The 24,010-nt window shown below is 39.0% G+C and overlaps 4 protein-coding genes across 4 annotated transcripts; 3 read left to right on the forward strand and 1 right to left on the reverse strand.

Moving 5' to 3' along the window:
* Positions 1–716: 716 nt before the first annotated feature.
* LOC107593405 (uncharacterized) lies at positions 717–3,779 on the forward strand. The gene is made up of 5 exons (XM_016283120.1): positions 717–1,286; positions 2,381–2,775; positions 2,851–3,011; positions 3,090–3,222; positions 3,299–3,779. The coding sequence occupies exons 1-5, from the start codon at positions 1,028–1,030 to the stop codon at positions 3,467–3,469; spliced, it is 1,119 nt and encodes a 372-aa protein (XP_016138606.1). The 5' UTR covers positions 717–1,027; the 3' UTR covers positions 3,470–3,779.
* A 1,839-nt stretch (positions 3,780–5,618) lies between these two features.
* On the forward strand, positions 5,619–7,145 carry LOC107593427 (leucine-rich repeat-containing protein 23-like). Its single transcript, XM_016283149.1, has 6 exons — positions 5,619–5,663; positions 5,825–5,961; positions 6,121–6,230; positions 6,357–6,619; positions 6,843–6,973; positions 7,071–7,145. The coding sequence occupies exons 2-6, from the start codon at positions 5,845–5,847 to the stop codon at positions 7,143–7,145; spliced, it is 696 nt and encodes a 231-aa protein (XP_016138635.1). The 5' UTR covers positions 5,619–5,663; positions 5,825–5,844.
* Positions 7,146–7,721: 576 nt separating this feature from the next.
* On the forward strand, positions 7,722–18,767 carry LOC107593428 (transketolase-like). Its single transcript, XM_016283150.1, has 13 exons — positions 7,722–8,012; positions 11,263–11,380; positions 11,477–11,590; positions 12,138–12,235; positions 12,487–12,530; positions 14,080–14,315; positions 14,433–14,597; positions 15,157–15,313; positions 15,439–15,569; positions 15,662–15,745; positions 15,986–16,082; positions 17,669–17,788; positions 17,933–18,767. The coding sequence occupies exons 1-13, from the start codon at positions 7,909–7,911 to the stop codon at positions 18,103–18,105; spliced, it is 1,641 nt and encodes a 546-aa protein (XP_016138636.1). The 5' UTR covers positions 7,722–7,908; the 3' UTR covers positions 18,106–18,767.
* Positions 18,768–21,225: 2,458 nt separating this feature from the next.
* On the reverse strand, positions 21,226–23,120 carry LOC107593406 (troponin C, slow skeletal and cardiac muscles-like). Its single transcript, XM_016283121.1, has 6 exons — positions 22,934–23,120; positions 22,285–22,315; positions 22,003–22,149; positions 21,796–21,910; positions 21,571–21,707; positions 21,226–21,474 (listed from the first exon to the last, which is right to left on the reverse strand). Exons 1-6 carry the CDS (start codon positions 22,955–22,957, stop codon positions 21,443–21,445), a joined length of 486 nt encoding a protein of 161 aa, XP_016138607.1. The 5' UTR covers positions 22,958–23,120; the 3' UTR covers positions 21,226–21,442.
* Positions 23,121–24,010: the final 890 nt, after the last annotated feature.

Here is a 24,010-nt window from a genome sequence, read left to right on the forward strand (position 1 = left end):
CACAGATGGAGAAAGACTGAAATGTTAAAATATAATACTATATTTGAAATGTAATACTGTTATTGTCTTGATACTGATATGTTTCTTACAAACAGCTTTTCGCTTCAGTCGTGTGAATAATTGTGACGTTTTAATCAGCTGTTTGGACATTCTGACGGCACCCATTCACTGCAGAGGATCCATTGGTGAGCAAGTGATGGAATGCTAAATTTCTCTGGTGAAGAAATAAACTCTTCTACATCTTGGATGGCCTAAGGGTGAGTACATTTTCAGATGAACTATGTCTTATGTACATGTCCGTATACTCATAAGACTGTTATGCTCAAAATGCTCACTTTTTTTAAATGTGTATATATATATATATTGGCCAAACTCTCTTGCTCCGCATCACGTCGCATGGTTCTCACTGTTTTCAGGTAAGTTGGAAGGTTGTTAAAAGCACTAACTCTGCTCCAGCCTTGAGAGGGTGCCATCACATACTACTAGACTAGTTAGACTTTATTGACTGACCACTTTGAACTCCCGACAACAATAAGGTTATGCATGATTTCAATCAAAATAAATGTAATATGGGCCCTTCATTTCACCATATTTAGTGGATGAATATAATTGTTCATAGTCGCCGGGAGGAGAAGGAAGGCAGCAGTAGGTGGCGCGCTCACTACATTCACCCGTAAAGCGCTGCAGCCCCGCTCTTTCTCGCGGTATTTGACACCGACACGGAAGTGATGCTGTCATTCTAAAAGCCGGTTTTAGAGCTCAGCGGTTTTCAGTCGAACGTCCGAATGCAGTTCAACGAATGTATCTGTACCGACAGAAGGAGAGCCTCACGTGCCCAGCTGTTCTTCCATTGACTGAGATGTGTGGCATCCGCATGAGTCAGATGAAATCTGGAGGGATTCACCAGGCATTCATCGCCAGAGATATTTATCCTCGTGTACACTTAAGTATCTTTGTTTAGTTTATATATGAACAACTCTAGTTTTAAATATATCCTCATATAAATATAAATATACGTTGTAACACCATGTATAACCCGGAGAGGATCCCTGAAACAAGTATCGATCAGAACCAAACTAATGGATGCAGAAGTGATGTGAACTCTGACGGGGCAGATCAATATAAAGACCCCACTGATTCAATCCCAAGAAGACCTTCCAGAAGAATCGCTCTTCACTTTGATCTCAACAACACAATCCTCGTGTCTGACGCAGTCACGAGACAAGGAACTGTAGCTGCTCTTGAATACTTCCTGTCCACGGTGGCCTGGGGGCGCATGACAAAAGGTAAGACCACTTATCTGTGGGTTTTCAACTTTTACAGACCAGAAAGCCAGATTCTCAGCCAACAGCCAAACCGGGGACAATCAATATAAAAAGACAGACTACCTATATGTGTGTCGCCTATAAAATGTATATTAAATAATAAGTAAACACTATTACCTATGTAATAATAATATAATGTAAGTTAAATAATATTTAAATTTAAAATAAAAAACTGTATAAATTATATTTGTATACATTTTTATATATATAGCATGTAAATATACATGTATTAATATTAACAATTTGTATGAGTTTATGTATATACTTAAAAAATATAAAATATAGTACAATGCATTATGCTCAAAGAAATGCGTTTGTGTAAAATAAAGGATATTTTTTAATAAATATTTAATATAATACATAACAAAATGCTATGCACTCCCTTATAAAGTGTTCATTTTTAAATGTTTATTCTTAAAGGATTATTTCACATCCAGAATGAAAAAAATTCAACTGGTTGAAGGTCCAAATTGCAGCTTCATTGCAAATGGCTCTACACGATCCCAGCCGAAGAAATAAGGGTCTTATGTAGCAAAACAGTCGGTCATTTTCTAAAAAGAAAACTGTGTACTCCAGTTCAAAAAGGTAGGGTAGGGCGAAAAACTCCATCTCATTTTTTTCCTCCAACTTCTTATGTAATGCGTGTCGATGCTAGTGCAAGACAAGTATTTGTGGTTAAAAAGTGTACATATTTTTATTATTTTAAGAAAATGACCGTTTGATTCACTAGATAAGACCCCTATTCCTCGGCTGGGATCGTGTAGAGCCCTTTGAAGCTGCACTGAAACTGCAATTTGGACCTTCATCCCGTTGGCCACCATTGAAGTCCATTATATGGAAAAAAAATCCTGGAATGTTTTCCTCAAAAACCTTAATTTCTTTGCAACTGAAGACAGAAAGACATGAGCATCTTGGATGACATGGGGGTGAATAAATAAATTGTCTGGAAGTGAACTAATCCTTTAATACTGTAGTACATGCAGTGGCTGTTTTGCATCATGACTCAAACGCCTTTGCTCAGCATCACGTCACATGCTGCTTCTCACTGTTCACAGGTAAATGGGAGTGGTTGTCAGAAGCACCATCTCTCCTCCAGCCTTGTGAGGGCGCCATCACATACTACACACAGTTTGGCCGAGTGGCAGGCTTCACCACCGTAGGTCCAGGCCGACGGTTCCGGAAGGTCCTGGAGGAACATCTAGAGCTACTCCGATGGCCGTCGGACATACCTGCAGATAAAGAGCTGTCTGTTAAGGCAGAAGATGGGAAGCTGTATCACTGGATCCTCCCTTCCTTCTTCCGAATGCTGCAGGACTTGTCTTCACAAGGTGTGGAGTTCTCCATCCTGTTCCGTACATTCGGCTCAGATCTGCCCCGTGTTCTGAATGCTGTCAAGCGTGCTGTAGAGCAGGGCTCACATCCACTCTTCCCTGACCTCCCAGCTCTAAAGGTATTTGATATGGAAAAGTAGGTTTTGTGTTGTCCCAGATAAACCATGCCTCATTAAGACTTTCTCCTCTCACAGCTGAGGGTGAACATGACTGCCGGGCGCATCAGGTGCAGCGGTAAAGGTGCAACACTGATTCGTGGAGAAGAACACGTGTCCACAAGGGATGGAGAGCGGCATGTTTACCAGTACCTGAGCACTGCTGAGGGTCTGGGTGGCTTCCAAGACCACTTTGACTGGTGAGGAGCCAGTTATGGATCTGAAAACGATGTAATTGTATTGCTTATCATTATCAAGCTATTGTTTTTCCTAAATAGGTGGGCACGGAACACATACTCCATTTTAGGAGGAAAGCCACTCTGGATTGACCCTTTCGACACCAAAGTTCAGCATATCTTCATTGATGACAATATTCGACAAAACGATGAGGACACTATTGTCCATCCTAAGGTATTAGATGTATGTTTTCACTTCTCCAGTTTGATCGTCCCATGTGTCTTACCCCTGTGCTCACCTGTTTCTGCAGGTGTTTCTGGACCCTGAGGGCTTGCAGACTCGAACAGCCTCCACATCAGAGCTGTATGATCTGTGTCTGGTACAGAACGACCTGCTGAAGGCCATTTCCGAGCCTGGATATTTCACCCAACGCATCCAGATCTGCATGGAGAACTATGAGGGGAGCATCCAAACGGGATAGCCAGATGAAGCTCAAGTCATGCAGGGAAACACAAATTATGCTTAAACACAATCCTGTAGTATGTGCATATATGTGGAAGAACCATGTTTGAAGTTCTCTGCTACAATCACAGATCGGCACCCTTTAATGAAGGATGTTGCAATCTATAGATCCATATCTACATTACCATCATAGTCAAGGGTCAGATTTTGCCCCTGAAGATCTAGCAATCATAAACCGCACATGCCATAGTGTATGTAGACGTTATTATGGTCATAAGAGTTGGCAGCTGCTTCATAGATCTATTTTGTTATATCCGCACATAAACCAAGGAAGGAAGATGGTTCGACCAACAGTATTCTCAGGAACATTCAAGGATAGTTTTTTATTTTTTATTTTTTTTTGATGCATTTAAAACCAAATAAGTTGAATATCAAAACACTTGAATTTGTAGACTTATTTTGTGAAGATTTGTTTTCTTTTTTGCACTGACACTAATATATTTTGAGACCCTTTCGGTTTGTTCTAACACTAATTTGAAGCTGAGACTAACCAAAGCAGAATTTGCTAATATATCTAACATGTTCATTGGATTGAGTTGCTCAGAGTTTACATGAATGCGGTTTTACACATGTGATTATTTAAATCACATTGCAGTTACATGCTAAAGTGTCTGCATCCTCCTCTCAAGGTACAGAGTTCTGATGTTGCATTTTATGTACAATATTGAACTTCTAATTTCTAAAACGATGTCTAATCATATTCAGATTTTCCAACAACAATTAAGGTGTTTTGATTCCAGTGGAATGCAGTTTTTGACTCGATCTTTGCATCCATTTCCTCTCACCGTCATTGGAGGATGTTAATCTACTGAAGATTGTCATTGCACAGTTACAGCTTTTAGTGTGTATTGTTACTTAATGCATTATTTATGATGGCTATTTTGAAGTAGGTTATTTTGTTTTACGATTTATTATGGTACAGTTTTCATTTGGAGAAAGTTGCAAAAATAAATTATTTGGACTTTATTAACTGGTCACTTCGAACTGTGTTGATTGCCTCTGTTTTTATCCTCTTTTTTTAACATATGTATTAAACAAACTTTTTTGTGTATTTGGTGTAATGAAATGTGTTTATGCGGTTTAAGGTTAAAAAACATTATTTTCCACATACTGTTTTATTATGTAAACATCATTGTTTCTCCTCTATGCCCCGCCTTTCTGAAACGCGTCGATTTTTACAAAGCTCATCGGTCTGAAAAAGCGAGGAGTGCTGTGATTGGCCAGCTATCCTGTGCATTGTGATTGGCCGAATTCCTCAAGCGTGTGACGGAAATGTTACGTCCCCGGGCTGGACTCCGCTTCGTCCACGGTGAAAGCCGATCTGGCAATCGACAGCACGAAGTTGAAGTATTTCCTCAGCGACCAGCACAGATCAGCTCCATATCGTCCTCTTTTGGAAGGCCAAACAAAGTAGTTTCGCTTTCACAACGAAACACACAGCACCTTCACGACATGGCGGCGGTGGCAACAATACTACAGCGAGAATAAAAGTTATGCCTTCTTTCTTTGCGTGAACATTTGGGCGGCGTTATGCAAATCTTCCCACATCGTGACGTAGATATGTGGGGGCGTGTTCGAACGAGCCGTTTTAGGTAGGCGTGGTTAACTCTTAACTTTTATAAAGAATATCTCTTTGGATTTGAGACTTTAGTCTTTAGAACTTTACAGATCTTCTTTATGCACCAAGAGCTTGTAACACTCCAAAGAGAAAGGACAAATTTTAATCGCATCATATGACCCCTTTAAATGTGTCATCAAAACAAAAGCGATAATTATACTCACGGTTGTAACATGGCTGAGGTTTTGTACGCAATGCATGCACATGTAAGCGAAAATGTGAGTCGGATTGCAAGGTTTAGGTTTTATATAAAACGACTTTCAGAATCGGAATTGTTTCGGATTGCCGAAAATGAGTGTTATGTAAACACAACTACTGAAGTATGCTACAAGAAAAACTGCTTCTAGCTTCTCACCTTACTTCAGGTTTTGATAAAGATTTATAATATAGGCATTTAATTTGGGTAAATAATGGATACATATTCACATAAATATGAATCATATGCATATGCCACAAATGTTCTATGGAGGCACTGGGTAGTACAGAGACTCGTGGTGTTACTATGGTAACGGCCATAAACACGATGCAGCGTGAGGTGAGTGACACAGAAACCATGTTCAGGTTTACAAACTGAAGTAAATCCTTTGTTAATTCATTGATTGAAGTTAGCTAGCGTGCTGATGATGTGATTGTGAACGAACTGATTCATTTAAACGTCGAATAATTTATTTAAGCCGTGAAAATTTGATCAACAAGGTAACCAAGACGGAAGAATAATGTCAGACTCTGATGAAGATGAGCTTTTGAAAGCAGAGAAAGAGGATGAAGAAGGACCGGGAGAGAGAGATGATCTTGAAAGAAAAGAGAAGGAGATTTCAGAACAAGAGGTTCAGGTAACCCAAATTTATATAGACATTAATAACGTTAACAGTCATCAAGTAAGGTTAATAAGATTTTAGTTTTATTGTGCATTTTTATCTTATTTTATATTATATATACAAAATAAGCAGAAAAAAAGAATTAAGATTGCCCATGATTTTCTTTATTACCAGCTAAAGCCCTGTCCACTAACCCAGGACATGATGGCGAAAAGTTTGTCCTTATTGTGTCGCGCAGGGAATGGTCTGTCTCATGCCTATGTCCGACTTGACCTTAAAAGCAAGTAAGCTTGTCTGGGCCGTTCTTATTCCCATCATTTCCAACATACTATCATACTCATTTACTGTATCTCAAGTATAATTTGTACATAACCAGTTTAACTTGGTTTTCACTGCACCTGTCTTAACAGGGGTCTGACAGACCTGGCCTTGCTCAGCTCCTTCATCCATCTGCGCTACTTGGACATCTCCTCCAATCATTTATCAGACTTCTCTACATTGGCTGATCTCACCCAGCTGCTGTGGGTGAAGGGAGACAGCAACCTGCTTCAGAGGTTTGAGAGTCAGCCGTTTGGCCAGCTCACTTACCTACAGTGGCTCAGCTTTGCCAACAACCGCCTATTTGATGTTAAAGGTCTTGGAGGTCCAGCACTGGAAACCCTCAATCTCACTGGTTAGTTAAATCCATTTAGTAGATTATTGTACTAGTGACAGTGAGCTCTTTTTGTACTCTAGTACCAACCACACTGGTTTCGTTCAGCAAATCTAGAGTGGTGTATTTAGCTTTATGTAACATATGTGATTCAATAATGTGAATACAAAAAAAATCATGAGCTGGCATTGTTCAAATTTCATTGTAATCTGCACTACAGCAACATTTCATGATATATTTTTAGGTAATGGTATCCAGACCATGCAGGGCTTGGAATATCACAATCTGACCAATTTGGTGACTCTCGAGCTAAGAGGAAATTGTTTGGAAACTACAGATGGCATTTACCTCCCCAATTTACGCCACTTGTATCTGGTATAACTGCTTGTATTTATGTTTATTGTAGATAAAAGTACATGATACTGATTATCTCCAATAAACTACCATCTTACACTTTCACCCAACTATTTAGGCTCAGAACAACATAAAGCGATTGGAGGGTTTGGAGAAGCTGGAGCGTCTCAAGAAACGTAATGCAATACAATGATGATTGAGAGGTGTTAAAATGTATCAAACGGTGCACATGGTTCTAAAAAATAAATAAACAAAATATGTATGAATAATCAAGTAAACCTAAGTTGCTTCAGTCCAGCGAATGTTCGTCTTGAAATAATATACATATTTTTATTATTATTATTAATATGTTAACCTCACGTTCACTTTGGGCAATCAATCAGAAAGCAGGATGCATGAAGAAGATTATGTACAACAGGTTTTTCAGTTTTGGTGGTAATTTAGGGATCCTAGATATCAGTGTATCACATACAATACAATGGACTTTAAAGGGTTAAACAGTTTCCGCACTCCTGTCCTCAAGACGGTCACCGTGACTCGACGAATCATTGATTCAATCAGCTCCTTCAGTGATTTTACAACAATCGCAAACATTTAATCATTGAAGATTTTACTCAAGTGTAAAAAAAACCGAGCTCACTTCTGTCACACCCTAATCTTGTTTATGCAAGGTTTAGTTTGTCTGCGGTCTCTGGCCTGATCTGGCACCCTCTCCTCTCCTCTGCTGTGCTCTGCTGTGCTGTTGCGACAGCGCCTCGTCCAATGGCTCGCGTTATCGGATGAGTTGACAGCTGACGTAACGCCTCGCTTAAAAGCTACAGCGCAGCGCGTTACCCGCGTCCCACACCGTGCTCGGCTCTGGTGCTCTTAGCAATTACAGATTAACGCAGTTTCAGAAGAGTTCATTTTTCTATAGTTATAGCACTCGCGTTCATTTAATCGCGCACAGCTGAATCATGAGCTATCACAAACCCGACGAGAAAACTCTGCAGGCCCTGAAAGACATCGCCAACAAGCTCAGGATTCACTCCATCAAGGAAACATGCGCCTCAAACTCCGGGTAAAATCTTCTGCACTTATTGAAATTCATGCGTAACATCTTTCTATGATGGCGAACGACAGATTTGCAACGTTACGTTTATCTAGTGTGTCGCGCAAATGTTCACTTGTTCCTGCATAGCACGTGAACTTGGCGAGGGGGCCGGGCACATTGATGTTACTTATTAGTTTCGAATTACTCGACCTTTTTAGCTATTACAAGCGAGTCACTAGCTTTGCACTACTTACGCGACATATTTGAGAGCTTTTTAGCCCACCGTGGCCTCCAAGCGATGACCAGTGAAAATGGGCTTAGCCTCTCATCGCCCTGTCATTAGCACAGGAGGTATGTTAATAAATGTTAAATCGTCGCGTTTAAGTTCCACTCGCTGAGCTGCAACCTGTTTGTATGCAGTATGCACTATGCAGTCTATGGCTGCAACTGATTGATTGTGGCGATTCCTAAAAGAGTTGTTCATTTGAGTCGGATCTCTTCAGAGCGGCTGTTGAACCTGTTCACAGACCCGATTCAGAAGCAACAACTCCCGACTCGCTGAACCGATGTAGCTGACAGAAGTTAATCATACAGATAAAACGTTCTGGAAATGTGTTTGGCTTCTTGACTTGTAATAACAATGAGTTGCGTTCATACAAAGTCAAGACGTAAATTAATTATTTTTAAACTGTTGAATCATGGACAATCGCCCTTTTATACGTACTAAACAATATACACATTTATACATGATAAACCGCAATATATGTTTACATAAAGACTTGGTAAATCGAGCACGTAGTAGTACCACGCCGGGTCAGGGCGACGTGATGACGCAATTACGCTGTGCCGCAAAAGGATCTTTTTTGAAACAAACTGTTCGAAAGAACCGTTCTGCGGAAAAGATTCGGACTTCCCATCACTAATTAATTTATCCTGCGAGCTCGCGGCTGCACGCTTCACCTACAGGTTGTCACGTGGAGGCGTGGAGGTCTCGTGGTTTCCGTTGAGCTGTGGATTAAAGTTAGTGATGGGAAGTTCGGATCATTTTACCGACTCGGACCTTTGAGTCTCGTTCAGCAAAATGAACGAATCTTTTTTCGAGTCATTTCGCTCATTTTAACAAAATATAATTAAAATGTTAGGTGTTACTTCCCTAATGTCTACTACTTACGCAAACGTTGATCACACTACAAACAATACAAAACTGCTATAAGAAACAGAAAAGATTAATTCGTTGTTTACCTGGGTCTTCAGTCTATGATTAGCTCACCTCAGCTCTTATCTGACAAGTCTTCGGGTTTGGGCTTATGGGGCTGTCACGTGATGAACGAACGACTCGGGAAAACCCGAAGACTCGAACCAGGTGAACTACTTGACTAATTCCAGTACAGAACCTATAGGATATTGCGCATGCGCGACTGAACGAATCACTCCCCGAGACGACTCGTTCTTCTCGAGTAACATTAAAGATTTGTTCAAAATGAACCCAACACTAGTTAAAGTGCTGTTAGGCTCCATGAAGTTATCGTCTGCTGGAAATCACATCAGAAGAATGTGGCGATAAGCAGAGTTCAAATGAAGCTTCCGTGAAAGGAAAGCTTTGCTTTGGCATTGCTTAATCTCTGCGCGCGGTTCTCTTTTGTGACCGCTATTGCCACAGATGGTAATTTCTCAACATGAACTAAAATCGAAGAGGGGAATTTCTAAACTTGAAGAGGATAGAAAGGCTGTTTTATTAGATGCCTTCATTATATTTCGTAGCGGACGCCATTTATCAGAGGGTTAATTTGTTACAATAATCTGCACAGACCCTTGCTGGCATGCAACAATCTTTCATTCATTGAAAATATTGTAAAGGAATTTCACTGAGTGTAAACTTTGACCTGATACTGTTTGTTTGACGGTTATGACACTTCCTCTTTTTCTGTTCCTTCTCATTTCTTTTTGGGTCAGCGTGTTTGATACCAAAGTCTTTTTCCCTCCTCAAGGATGATCACTTGTATACATGTAGACGCTTAAACAAGGCAACAAGGAAGTATTGATCATGACTCAGCCTTTTGTCTGTACCTTTTTACAATCTTATCCGTCATTCTGAAACTGATCAGTAGAGATTTGTTTCTTAACACCTTTTCCATTGTCTTTATTTCAGCCTAAATGAGTCCCTGTATAGGACAAAGATGGTAATTCATCAATGGTGTTTTGTTTTGTTTAGTGGAATGTTAGGAATGTATTGAACAATAACATAAGACTGCATGTATTTCCTCACAATAAAATTTTCATGTTTTTTCAACAGATAGTTTTGTGACTACTCGATTGCATGAGTGCTTTACAGACTCTGACTTTAAAGATCATGTTGCTTTAAACCACTTTGGGAACCAACAAACTAACAGTTGTACTGCACCCTCAATTCAAGTTCAAGCTCAGTCATTTGTATGTTTTTAACAGTGTGTTTCAGCTTAACGTTTTGATAGTAACCAGTTTTTTTAATTAGCTCTGTTTTGTATGGAAGCCCATTTTCACTACGAAATAATAAAAAATATATATTTGGGACTTTATCTCACAATTTTTATCTGTCAATTCTATATCAGGAATCAAGGTATAATCAAATTTGCGAGGTAAGAAAGAATTGTGAAATTTCTTTTTTTTTTTAATTATTATTCCATGGTGAATACTGGCTTCCAAAGTTTGGTGAATCACACGCTCATTAAAAGAATAAAATTTCAGTCCTCTTGTTGTTTCAAATTTGTATGACTTTGTTTCTTCTGTGGAGCACAGAAGGAGAAATTCAGAATAATGTACAGGTCACTCTTTCTCATGTGATTTCTGATGAATAAAGAGTTAAAGCTTATAAAATAAACAGGTTTGGAGTGACATGAGTTTGAGTAAATGAGTATGTTGATGTTCTGTTACATTAGCTTTGTACCTCAAAAAAAGCAAGATAGGTGTCATGGTTTGAGTCCTTAATCTATTGCACTGTTGTCTCTTTATTAGAATATTAGAGGCTACAGCCCTTCTGATCATTAAATGGCTTATATATGATGTGCCTGGTTTGGCAGTAGCTGAAGTCATTGATTCTGATGAGGTCTGTTACTACACCTCAAACCCCAATGATGACTGTAGCAACTTTTGCCCTTTAGTACCATTTGCAATCGTGTTCTAGTTTTGAAATGAAAGATAACCTGCATGTCTGATTGGTCTTTAACGTCCAGCATGTTTGAGCTGATGGTTAATGGTTGATGGCTGGGATTGATGATACTGATGTGTTTTCTACTCGCAGACACCCCACCTCATGCTGCAGCGCTGCTGAGCTCATGTCAGTGCTGTTCTTTCACACCATGCGCTACAAAGCCGATGATCCTCGCAACCCCAGCAACGACCGCTTCATCTTGTCCAAGGTGGGCTTTCAATCTGTGTTGAGCTTCCTTGTAATTTTTAGTTTTCTCAGTGCTTAGAGATTAAATGTATTCCACCCCTCATGTTAATGTTTTCAGGGCCATGCTGCTCCCATTCTGTATGCTGCCTGGGCAGAGGCTGGATTCATCAAAGAGTCTGAGCTGCTAAACCTGCGCAAGATCGACTCTGACCTGGAGGGTCACCCTACCCCTGTGAGTAAGACCACTCTTATCACCGCATATACATTAGCTTTCAAACGTTTGGGGTCGGTAAGATTGTTTTAATGTGTTTGGAAAAAATCTCATTCTCACTTAGGCTGTATTTATTTAATTATAAAAAGTAATATTGTGAAATGTTACCGTTTAAAATAACAGCTTTTACAGCATTTTAATGTATTTCAAAATGTAATTAATTACTGTGATGGCAAAGTTGAACTTTCACCAGCTATTACTCCAGTTTTCATTGTCACATGATCCTTCAGAAATCTATTCTAATATGCTGATTTGGTGCTTAAGAAAGATTTCTGATTGTCAATGCTGAAAACAGTTGTGGTGCTTAATATATAATAATAAAAATAATATAATAAAGTTGAACAGAACAGCTTTTATTTGAAATAGAAACCTTTAGTAACTTTAGTTATTTTGATTTAAATGTGTGCATCATTGCTGAATAAAAGTATTAATCTTGCTGACTTAGTGTATCAATTGTTTCACATAACCATTTGTCATGCAATTAACCTCACTTCTCTGTTTATTTCAGAAACTAGCGTTTGTGGATGTGGCGACAGGTTCTCTTGGCCAGGGTTTGGGTGCTTCCTGCGGTATGGCGTACACTGGAAAATACTTTGATAAAGCTAGGTACCTACGTTCTCCACATTATTTGATTCCCTTTTTAAATAAAGTTTTTCAACAGTTTTTCTTTCATACTATGATCCTCTGTACTACATTGCTTGTGTACACCAAATGAAACGTCTCATGCTAGTATGGCTCCTAAACAAAGGTTTTGCTCTCAGACCATAGTAATAAATAAAAAAACAGTGCCGTACAGGAAAATGCCAATTTCTGCTGATCATTTGAAGCTACTGTAACTGTCTGTCTTGTCTCATTAGCTACCGTGTGTACTGCATGCTGGGAAAAGACATTTCTATTTTAAGTGCACCACACATGAAGTTGTCAATGTAAATGTTAAACAAATCACTTGTTAACGTTAAAAAAATGCATGAACTACAACTACATCTTCTTCAAACTTGTCATACATATATGTTCAGAAATAATACAAAGAAAATACTTTTTTTTTTTTTTTTATCTCAAAAGTCAAGGTCATTCAAATTCAAAATGACTGAAGGTATAACACCAGTAGACTATTTAGGGCCTCGCGATTAATCGAAATTAAATTGCAAAGGTGATAAATCGCGATTAGGCAGAAGCTGCGATTGTCATGCGTGTCTTTCAGTGAAGCACGGTTCTGTGATCAGTAGTAAATCTCCATCCGAAGGCCAGAGGACGCGCTCGCGCGGAAACTCCAAATACGCCTCGCAGAAGAAACCCAGGAAATGCCTATAGCGGTTGCTGAATAAACAGAAGATTGAACTGCTTGCCTTGATTCAATGTGACGAATAAACACACAACTACAACAATATATGGTTTATCTGAGTTCGTCTTATTATAATTTTTATTGTAATAAAGTATATAATAATGCAATGCAAATCGACACAGCCTTTATCACTGCTTGGAATACTATGAAATTTGTTGCGTGCCTTATTCTGTGTAAGAAACCACATCTCACAGAAGGATTTACTGCAGACACTCGTCTGACGTTATGAAGTGAGTTTGGAGTAAATATATGTTATTAAATGTGGTTTTTTCACGTGCTTTCAGATGGTGCAGCATTTACTACACAGAGCCGTAGTTCACTGACAAGCTATGCAAAATCGCGTTCATAATCATGCGATTATGAAATCGAAGATATCGTTCTGCGATTATGAAAGCTGTTTGCGTAGCTTGTCAGTGAACTACGGCTCTGTGTAGTAAATGCTGCTCCATCTGAAAGCACGTGCTGGAGATTTACTACTGATTACAGGACCGGCTTTACTGACAAGATGCGCATTAAATTAATTGTGCAGCCCTATGACTATTATTAACTAAATGTTCTGTAAAAACAGTGAACAGCAGCTTTTAGCCTGTCAATATGATGCAAACATGAAATTTCAGATATACACTAGTAGTTCTTTACAGGTTTTTATTTGATTGCGCTGCTTTTCCACTGTTTTTCTATGTGAACATGGATGCGTTTGACTGTTGCGCTCGCGTCTCTTGCAGTGTCTCATGCATGAAACGGCATTCTAAAAACGCGGCACTCAAGTTTAAAGAACTTCAACCCCCATCTTCCTGCATTTTTTTTTTTTTGTTATTGCACTACCCTCTTTGTCGACACAAAAGTGCATTCTGTGTGAATGGCACCTTGTGGTCCTTCACAGAGCGCGTCACACGTGAGCGGTTAATCATGTGTGCCGACATGCGGTTGGATCATTCTTTTCTCTTTACTGTTAACATTGGCTTATTGTCAAAGTGTCTAATTCTAACGTTTGGTAATATTTCTGTTTAATACCTTGATTCCTCAATTTATAAAAAATAAAATCGTGACAAAACATTAAATTCAAATTAATCTGTAAAATCGGAAAAATTGCCCGGCCTTTATGTTTGTCCTCATTCTCGTGGTCTGACCTGTGATCTTTTTTCAGGCATTGAGGATCAGGTTAACTGGCATGGGAAGCCTATGCCTAAAGACCGTGCGCAAGAGCTGATTAAGGACCTCCTGAGCCAGATTCAGTCTCCCAATAAGCCCCTCCACCCTCACCTGCCTAATGAGGATGCTGCTCCAGCTGACCTCACCCCCATCCACCTGCTCACAGCTCCAGAATACAAGATCGGAGATAAGGTGATGACGTGTCACCGTAGATGTTGGAGTTTTTAAGTGTTTTTTTTCTTTGAGCAAATGCTTCCATGTCTTCAAAAGAAGAATCTATAAAGCTTCTGCTTTTGTTTGCCCACTCAGATGTCCACCAGGAAGGCCTATGGTGTTGCCCTGAAGAAGATGGGGGATGCCAGCCCACGTGTGGTGGCCATGGATGGAGACACCAAGAACTCAACCTTCTCTGAGATCTTCAAGAAGGCCCATCCTGATCGCTTTATTGAATGCTTCATTGCTGAGCAGAACATGGTGTGTAAATGGATGGGATTTTTCTCCCCCTTTACAATGATAAGTAACAAGTCATGATGGCAAAGCAAAAGTATGTTGGCTGACAGTGTGTGTCATATATGAATGGGTCTGTAAACTGTGTTTGTATAGCACTTTGTGATAAGTTGAAGGTGTGGTGCACTATTCATACAGCACATTGTAAACCTGACCTCACCCCGATTTAACAATCTGTTACTATTCACTTTCTGACTAATATTTTTCGCTGCCTTAAGTTCTTACTCAATAGGACATGAATTCCCACAATGAGAAAGAATTCCTTTCTGCATAAACGTGGTTATTCTGAGGTCAATATAATCAATAAAATATTTGTATTAAAATATAACTTACAGCAGTAATTGGCCTGGTTGTTGTATTAAGCTGTGTATTAAATATTTTATTGTTACTATAAATGTTTAAGTATTACAAATTAATATAAAATGCACACTACTGTTAAAATGTTTGGGATTATTTTTTTTATATGCATGCGTTATATTTTATCTAATAATATGTTTTAAATGCATTTAATTCCCTTGCTATCCAGGTGAGTGTGGCCATTGGTTGTGCCACTCGTGATCGCACTGTTTCATTTGCCAGCACTTTTGCTGCCTTCTTTGCTCGTGCCTATGACCACATCCGTATGGCAGCGATCTCCCAGTCTAATGTCAACCTGGTTGGCTCACACTGTGGTGTTTCCATTGGTAAGGCTCTGTGCTGTGAAATACATGGATTCATTCCATTTTATCTGGTCTTAATTTATCGTCAAATCTCTTCTGAATCTAACATATTCAATCTGAAATGTTTCTTAACTTCTAATTTTGTCCAGGTGAGGATGGCCCCTCGCAGATGGCACTGGAGGATCTCGCAATGTTCCGCGCTATCCCAACGTGCACAGTGTTTTACCCTAGTGATGCAGTATCTACTGAGAGAGCCGTGGAGCTTGCAGCCAATATAAAGGTGTGGTTTATGGTTTCCACCTGATGGTCTATTATAGATAAAGTTAATCTATAGTTCTTTGGCTCAGTGTTCATGCCATTCCCTGCTTTCAGGGTATCTGTTTCATCCGTACCAGCCGACCTGACAATGCAGTCATCTATGATGCTGGAGAGAAATTTGAAGTTGGCAAAGCCAAGGTGAGGAGAATTTTTTTATTTTTTTTAAAGAGAAGACCAGAACACACTTTTAATGAAATTATTTATAGTTTCTATATTTGGTTACAAACTACAGCAAATAAGGCTAAATTTAGCAGCCATGCTGAACCTGTCAATTTAGTGTGTATAGTAATACAGTGAGCAAATGGGGCCTCCTGTTGGACCACTGTGAAATGTCTGGTTCACAAGGGTTGTTCTAACAGTTCTCTTTCTGTCCTGTAGGTGGTGCGGCAGTCTGACAAAGATCAGGTGACCGTCATTGGAGCTGGAGTAACACTGCATGAGGCACTGGCAGCACATGACCAACTGGCCAAAGAAGGTTTGTTCAGCGCCTACTGCCCATAACAGTACCTCAGTTACACTTTAGAGAATTAAACTTAACTTGTGATGCAAATATACTAAATGTATAATCTATTTTTAAAAAATGAACAAATTAACCGCACATTTTTTTCTGAAATAAATTGCGATTAATTCCACCTAACATTAAAGATTTTAAATTGCAATAAATTCACATTCAATCTTCAAATTAAAGTAGAAATAACATACAGTATATTTGTTTAATGGCATCTTTATGACTGAAGGTGAGTATCACTGATACCAATACTACTGATGTCTCTATTAAATTTTTTCTTTCTTTCTAATATTTAATCTTTGACTATAGCCATTCAAAATTACAGTATAATTGAGAGCTATCAATTTTAACATTTATTAGACTTTTTAAAAAAACCATCTAATTTAAGTGAGCTTAAAACAATCTTCACAAATCTATTATAATGTCATATTTAGCTAGCTGTGCTCTTCAGCAAGTAGGAAATATACAGAAATTGAATAAAGTTATCAAACATTAAATTCTAAATTAAATATAGATGAATCCTTAAAGCTACAAAAGTTATTGATTTTCCTTTTTCTTTTTCTTTTTTTTTTTTGTTCTTTGATTTAACAGACATCACAGTAGCTGGGTTATTAAGGTTATTTTATCTGCTTTAAGAGCTGCTGAGCATGTCACGGATCTGACACGCATCGTATTTTCTCACAGCTCTTTACCTTTTTCTGACCCTTCAGCTCTTAAAGTCTCTACTAATGAGCTGATGAGTTGAATCGGGTATGTTAGATGAGGGAGACGGTGCTGGGCTCCAAGACTGTTTTGAAAACCACTACATTTTAGAGACATGTTCTTAAATGTGACTCATATATAACAAATACTTGCATGCATACACAGTTTTAAGGTAGCTTTAATCGCCTTTTTGGTAACTTCATCACTTAGGCTAATTGATGACATAACTACGACATTGCATGCTTGTAGTATCTTTTGCGCCTCAATATGAAATGATATACAGTGTGCCGCCGCATTTGTGCGTGCAATTGAAGAGCACGTGCTATGAGCACAGTATGGCTGACAGGAAAACTCATTTTTACTGAGTTATGACCTGACAACTTCTCATCTGACCGCAGTTCACTGTTGTTCTCCTGAAGCTCCCTAGTCACCTGTACCTTTTCCGCGCTCGTTTGACTAGAGCCTGGTGCTGAGGCGAAGTTGGACTGTGCGTCTGAAAAGTCTCCCGTTTGATGTGGTTGTAAAGACGTTCGAAATAAACGCAATTCTTGGCAAGAAAAAAGAGACCGAAGCAGCAGTTGTGAGTGGGGTGGCCAACCATAGCTCCCCCTCTGTGTTCATTTGCGTTAAATATTTTTAACACGTTAAACTGAAAACAGTAATCATGTGTTAGCATGTTAATTTTGGCAATATTTATTTATTTATATATATATATAATTATTATTATTATTAATATAAAATGTATGTATAAATATTAAAGCATTGTGTGTCAAAGGACAAAACTCCTCCTGAAAAGTCTTTCGAAGCAGTTTTTGTTTTAAAACCACGATATGTGTTTTCTATTTTCCCAGGTATGAACATTCGGATTATCGACCCATTCACCATAAAACCCCTGGATGCCTCCACTATTGTGGCAAGTGCTCGTGCCACAGGAGGAAGGGTGATCACTGTAGAGGACCACTACAAAGAGGGTGAGCTGCTTTTATTCAGTGAAATACCATCAAGATTAAAGAGGAAGACTAGCTTTTTTCCCCTTCCTGTTACTTTCTTTCTTTAGTTTTTTTCTTCTGTGCTGTTAGAGGTCTTTTATGTTGGTTCCTTTGCTCTCATTGTAGGTGGTCTGGGCGAGGCCGTCCTGTCTGCAGTGGGTGAAGAGCCTGGCATTGTGGTGCACCGGCTAGCTGTGAGCCATGTGCCTCAGAGCGGCAAACCGCAGGAGCTTCTGGACATGTTTGGCATCAGTGCCAAATCTATCGTTACTGCCGTCAAGCATACTTTCGCCAACTGAAACCGTTTGAACCACCCTGAACTACGCCTTTCCTCTTTCTCCACTTCTAACCCAGACCCTAAATACAAGCTCGCCACTCATCCTTATCATTCCAGAGGCTCATGGCTTGAGGATATACCTAACTTAGTGTGAAATACTCAACTTGTGCACTATAGTCTATACAGTGTCGCCCATAGCTCTGAAGTGTTTTCACTTTGCATCATCAGTTTTGACTTCTTGAAAGCTTTAAATGCTGTATTAATAGTGTTTTTTAAAGGCTTGGAAGTGTGGATTAGATCAGAGTGCATTGCAGTTTCACTTTTTTGAATACAATTAAAACAATGACCATTTCACATTAAGTAATTTCATCCTTTCCCTAGCTTTTGACTGTGTGTGCTTCCTGGAATTATTACAAGCCAGTATCATGAAAAATAAATTTTATATTAGCCGTGATGGTGCTTTCAGGGAGTAACCAAGTATATCTTTTTTTTTTTTTTTTTTACTGCTGTTGCATAAGCTACTGGACAACCCAGTTTTGGAAAGTTAGTACATCAATGGTTTGGTTTTGGCGACTTGAAGTGTTTCTCATGTTACTGAGACACCCTCACTGTTGTTGCTTGTGTAAACCTATAGTTTTCACTGAATTTGATGCAATGTGATAATAAATTTAACTGCCCATCCAATATGCCTTATTTCTTCTTGGTATAGCTGTATTATGTATGAACAGTGTTGGGGGTAATTACAAGTAACGCGAGTTACGTAATCAGATTACTTTTTTCAAGTAACTAGTAAAGTAACGCATTTCTCTTTAATTTACAAGAGAATATCTGAGTTACTTTTTCAAGTAAGTAACGCAAGTAACTTTTTTTTTTTCAAATTTATTGACTGACAGCTCTCCCGTCCCTATGTTGAGAGAAATCAGAAGATGTTACTGTAGTTCTGAAATAAATATGAATATGCATTAATTCATCTCAGTCACAAAAACCCCCCCACAGATTCAGTATTCCTCAAAATGAATAAAAATAATGCAACTCAGAATATGATGCAAACCTGCAATAATTAAATGTTAAACGACACAAATATCCTTTATGTATTTAATCCCATTCTATTAACCAATGTCTTTGCTTCTGACCTTCGATGATCCAGTTCAACCGTACTAATAATCAAAAATTACTTTAGACAAACATTTGTGTGTCTTTTTTTTGTTGCTGAAGTGTGTTGAAATTTCTTCTTCTGCATTCTACTGTACGGACGTAAATTTACTTTCCCTTCAGCCTGAGGCTTATTCATTTCACTTTTGGTGTGAAAAGGCTTTTGTATTTGCCAAAAACAGAACATTTTTACTTTAAAAACAAGCAAGCAAGCCCTGTCCATTTAAAAAGTAACGCAAAAGTTACGTAACGCATTACTTTCCATAAAAAGTAACGTAATTAGTTACTTTTATATTGAGTAACGCAATATTGTAATGCATTACTTTTAAAAGTAACTTTCCCCAACACTGTATGAATGGGCTTTAATGTGCTTCTTTTTGAGCCACTCCTTTGTTGCCTTGGCAGTATTTTTGGTAATTGTCATGCTGGAAGACCCATCATCCATGACCCATCTTCAGTGTTCTGGCTGAAAGAAGGAGGTTCTCATCCAGAATTTTACGGTGCATGTCCATCGGTCCTTCAATGCGGTGAAGTCATCCTGTACCCATAGCAGAGAAACAGCCCCAAAGCATAATGTTTCCACCTCCATGCTTGACTGTAGGGATGGTGTTCTTGGGGTCATAGTCAGCATTTCTCTCCCTCCAAACACAGCAAGTCGAGTTGATGCCAAAGAGTTCAATTTTGTTCTCATGTGACAACAGCACTTTCTCCCAAGCCTTCTCTGAATCATTTAGATGTTCAGACGGGCCTGTACATGTGCCTTCTTGAGCTGGGGGACCTTGCGGGCACTGCATGATTTCAACTCATTGCAACGTAGTGTGTTACCAATGGTTTGCATGGCGACTGTTGTCCCAACTGCCTAAGATCATTAACAAGCTCCTCCTGTGTAGTTCGGGGCTGATCCCTCACCTTTCTCATGACCATCCTTTCCTCATAAGGCGAGATCTTGCATGGAGCACCAGACAGAGGGCGATTGATGGTTATTTTGTATTTCTTCCATTTCCGAATATTCACACCAACAGTTGTCTCCTTCTCAAAAAGCTTCTTGCTGATGGTCTTGTAGCCCATTCCAGCCTTGTGCAGGTCTACAATCTTGTCTCTGACGTCCTTTGACAGCTCTTTGGTCTTGCCCATGGTGGTGGGAGAGGTTTGAATGGAAGATACACATTCTATTGACTGGTTTCTTTTATACTCATAACAAGATGACATTAGGAGTAATTTCTTAAAGTGACAGGACTAAGGTAACCAATCTGTGGGAGCCAGAATTCTTGCTGGTTGGTAGGGGATCAAATACTTATTTTACTTACTGAAATGCAAGTCAATTTATAACCTTTATATAACGTGTTTTTTCTGGATTATTTTGTTGATATTCTGTCTCTATCTGTTAAAATAAACCTACCATAAAAATTATAGACCCTTAATTTTTTTGTAAGTGGTCAACCTTACAAAATCAGCAGGGGATCAAATAATTATTTTCCCCACTGTATATATATAATGCATGCATGCATGCAAAAGGCCTGGAGCCTTTAGTTAAACCATAATCATAAATCTTGATTTTGGTACTGGCTAGTTGCTGGCAGTTGAGTTTCTCATGCAAGAGGCCGAAGAGGGCATTTGTTTGGACAAAAATCTGTGTAGTTTAAGAGGAGTAATGATTTTTAGGATTTTTTTTTTAACCTAAAGTTATGTGACAAACACTGATCTATAATAAATGACTGGTTTTCATTAGTTTGGAAGGTGCAAAATGTTTACAATTTCTCGGTTGTCAACAAAATCTTACACTAATAAATGTTTCTTCTTGACAGGCGAGTATGTTATAGAAATAGGGGTGTGTCTAATTGAGCTATGGCTAATATCAATTACAACACTTTATGTTTGTTACTGTTTATATATATTTACCTCAATTTAAAGACAAAACCCCAATATCTGTTTTCATTGGGGTGTTAAATGATAAAAAAAGATATGTGCTAGGGAAAGAAAAAAACGGTGCAACTGTACACAAAATGTTTTTACTTGAGCACAAATAACATTACTATTTTGGGCAGCAGTACATGACACCATTTACTAATTTAAACAAATTACAGAAATATATGAAATACAGATAATTTTCTGTGCTTCCCAACTGAGTGTTCATGTGGTGAGGCCAGAGAGATGGACTGGGTCAGGGAATGAAATGACTGGTCTTTTGGATCCGTCAGGCGGCATTTTTACTCGACACCCTTCATGAACTCCAAGAACTCTGTTGGTTTTAAAAGTAATACATATTTTAATTTTCGAAATGGGTCATTTTTGCCTAAATATTCATAAGTGTACCATGTTTTGAGCACGCATTTACCATCGTAATCGATCTTGCCGTCGTTGTTTTTGTCTCCGTCCTTCATGAGTTCCTCGATGTCGTCCTCAGTGATGGCCTCACCTGTCGACTCCAGCATGTTCTTCAGCTCGTGTAAATCAATGTAACCATCTCCATTTCTTAAAGAGACAACGATAAAACATATCTAGTATAGGAGGTAATGTGATATACACTACAATATGCTTTGAAAAGAAATCCACTTCATACTTATCAAACATGCGGAAGACTTCAGCCAGCTCTTCTTCTGATTTTCCTTTGCTCTCCTCTTTCATGCAGCGCACCATCATCACCAAGAACTCATCAAAGTCCACTGTCCCGCTTCCTACAACCCACAGAGTCCAATCACCAATGAAATCCCAATTGCTGCCATAAACTACACATGAATATGAATGATATAACTAAAATCCAACATACCATCCTCATCTACTTCATCTACCATTTCCTGCAGCTCTTCTTGAGTGGGGTTCTGGCCCAGCATCCTCATCACCTTGTCCAACTCCTTAGTGCTGATACAGCCATCCTCAGCATCCTGCACGAAGATATCGAACGCAGCGCGGAACTCTGCCAGGCGCAGTCAGATAGCAGTGCAAATGTCACACAGTAACATTTCTAAGTTTATAAGAGAGTTGACATTGTGGTACATCACAATACATGCAGCTTTATGTTCAAACTGACAGATTAAAAGTAGAAACTCACCATTTTTTTGTTCTTCTGTCAAGTTCTCTACCTGTTAGGCGGAAAAGAGAGCTCAAACCTTTGCTCTAGTACACTTTGAGCTAAAAATACAATATGTTGTAAGACTGTATAGCAAGTCATTCGACAGAGACTGGCCAACATCTATTCTTTACAGGAATGATAGCTGTCACTCGTGTAATGTTCTTCAGACACCAGACACCCTCTGCCCCATTCTGAAATGCTTTAGCTTCACTGACTGTGACCCTTCTCTATTTCACCACCTATTACGGGATATGCTAAATCTAAACCTTACACTGGTTTTGTTGCTAAATTTTTTTGACCAAATCCATTTTGATGGTGTGCCCTGTGCCCTCAAAAGGGCCCCAAACTTCTGCTGTCCCATCTCCCGTTTATTGATTTAACCTTGAGAGCTAACTACCCCGACAGTGCACAGATTGATTTGGTTGATTATTAGTTATAATGCTAAAATCTGTCATTTACAGAGGAAGGAAATGGTCAAGGACCGGTTAAATTTGAACATTTATTAATTTATCATTTAGCTGACACATTCATGCGAAACAACTTATGGGACTCGTTATTACAGGGTCACTCTCCATTCAGGCAGCCTGAGTGGAATGAAATGCTGATAATTAGTGCATTCATAACTTACCGCTGCTTTATATACATCATCCATGGCTGTCCTGGGTTTGAGGTTTCCTTTTTGAAATTGTCTGTTAACTCCTCACAGGTAATCCAGCACTGAAGCCCTGTCACCCAGCACTCCCCTCTTCACGGCAGACACAGGACAAAGAGTCCTAGGGCCACCTGCCTTGGCCTTTATGGCTGGAATGGATGGCCCCATAAAAGACAAAGCCTTTTGTCACTCCCCTTTCCTATATAAGAGAGCGACGGATGGGTGAAAAAGGAAAAGAAGCAGGACAGAAAGGGGTTAGAGATGGTACGGGCTATAAATAGAGGAGGAATGTCAGAGACAACAGGCAGGATAACTCGAGTTATGACAATAAGTCCTTGGCACTGGTCTCCCTGGCAGCCTGAGTTATCAAGTTCTAAACTTATCCATTGGTCACCTGCATTTGCCAATCATTGTTGAGCAGCATCACGACTACATTCTTGTGGCAGGTACTGATCCTATGTGTGTAGGAAATTACTATAATCAAAAAGGCCAATAGCACTTCTTGTTATTATATCTTAACCAATGTTTGGGGTTGTTGAAGGTGTGGGTCCTTTAAAGGACTGAACATTAATAATTCCCTTCAAAGTTTTTCCTTTAGTCAAAGAACCACATTGAAAATATGGGACTGGATAACCAAACTTAAAAAGAACTATAGTTTTTAGTTAACTCTGATTTTTGATTCTACAATTTAATTTGCAATGAAAAGTATTGTTTTAAATGAGAAAAATGCAAAATGAGGAGTTTCACTAGAGTTCTCAGATGTTTGGATGCTCTTTATATCCATTCATTTTCTCATGTCCATCATAGCTAAAAGGAATCACAGGTTTTTGGCTCAAGTAACTCTTTTAGATGCAGTTCTGAATGAAAGCTCAGAGGAAACATCTAATTATTCAGTCCCAAGGCTAGTGATATATAAACAGCTGCTTCACTGTGGCACCTCTGCACCACTATTCCACCTTTATTCTATAATTAAGTCCAGAGAAGGGAACCTAGCACTCAAGTCATATCTTTTGCTTGAGCTGCTTGAAAATATGTGAACTTAATTTGTGAATT

The sequence above is a fragment of the Sinocyclocheilus grahami genome, unplaced genomic scaffold (genome assembly GCF_001515645.1).
Source record: "Sinocyclocheilus grahami isolate Dianchi unplaced genomic scaffold, SAMN03320097.WGS_v1.1 scaffold170.1, whole genome shotgun sequence".
Classification (NCBI taxonomy): domain Eukaryota; kingdom Metazoa; phylum Chordata; class Actinopteri; order Cypriniformes; family Cyprinidae; genus Sinocyclocheilus; species Sinocyclocheilus grahami.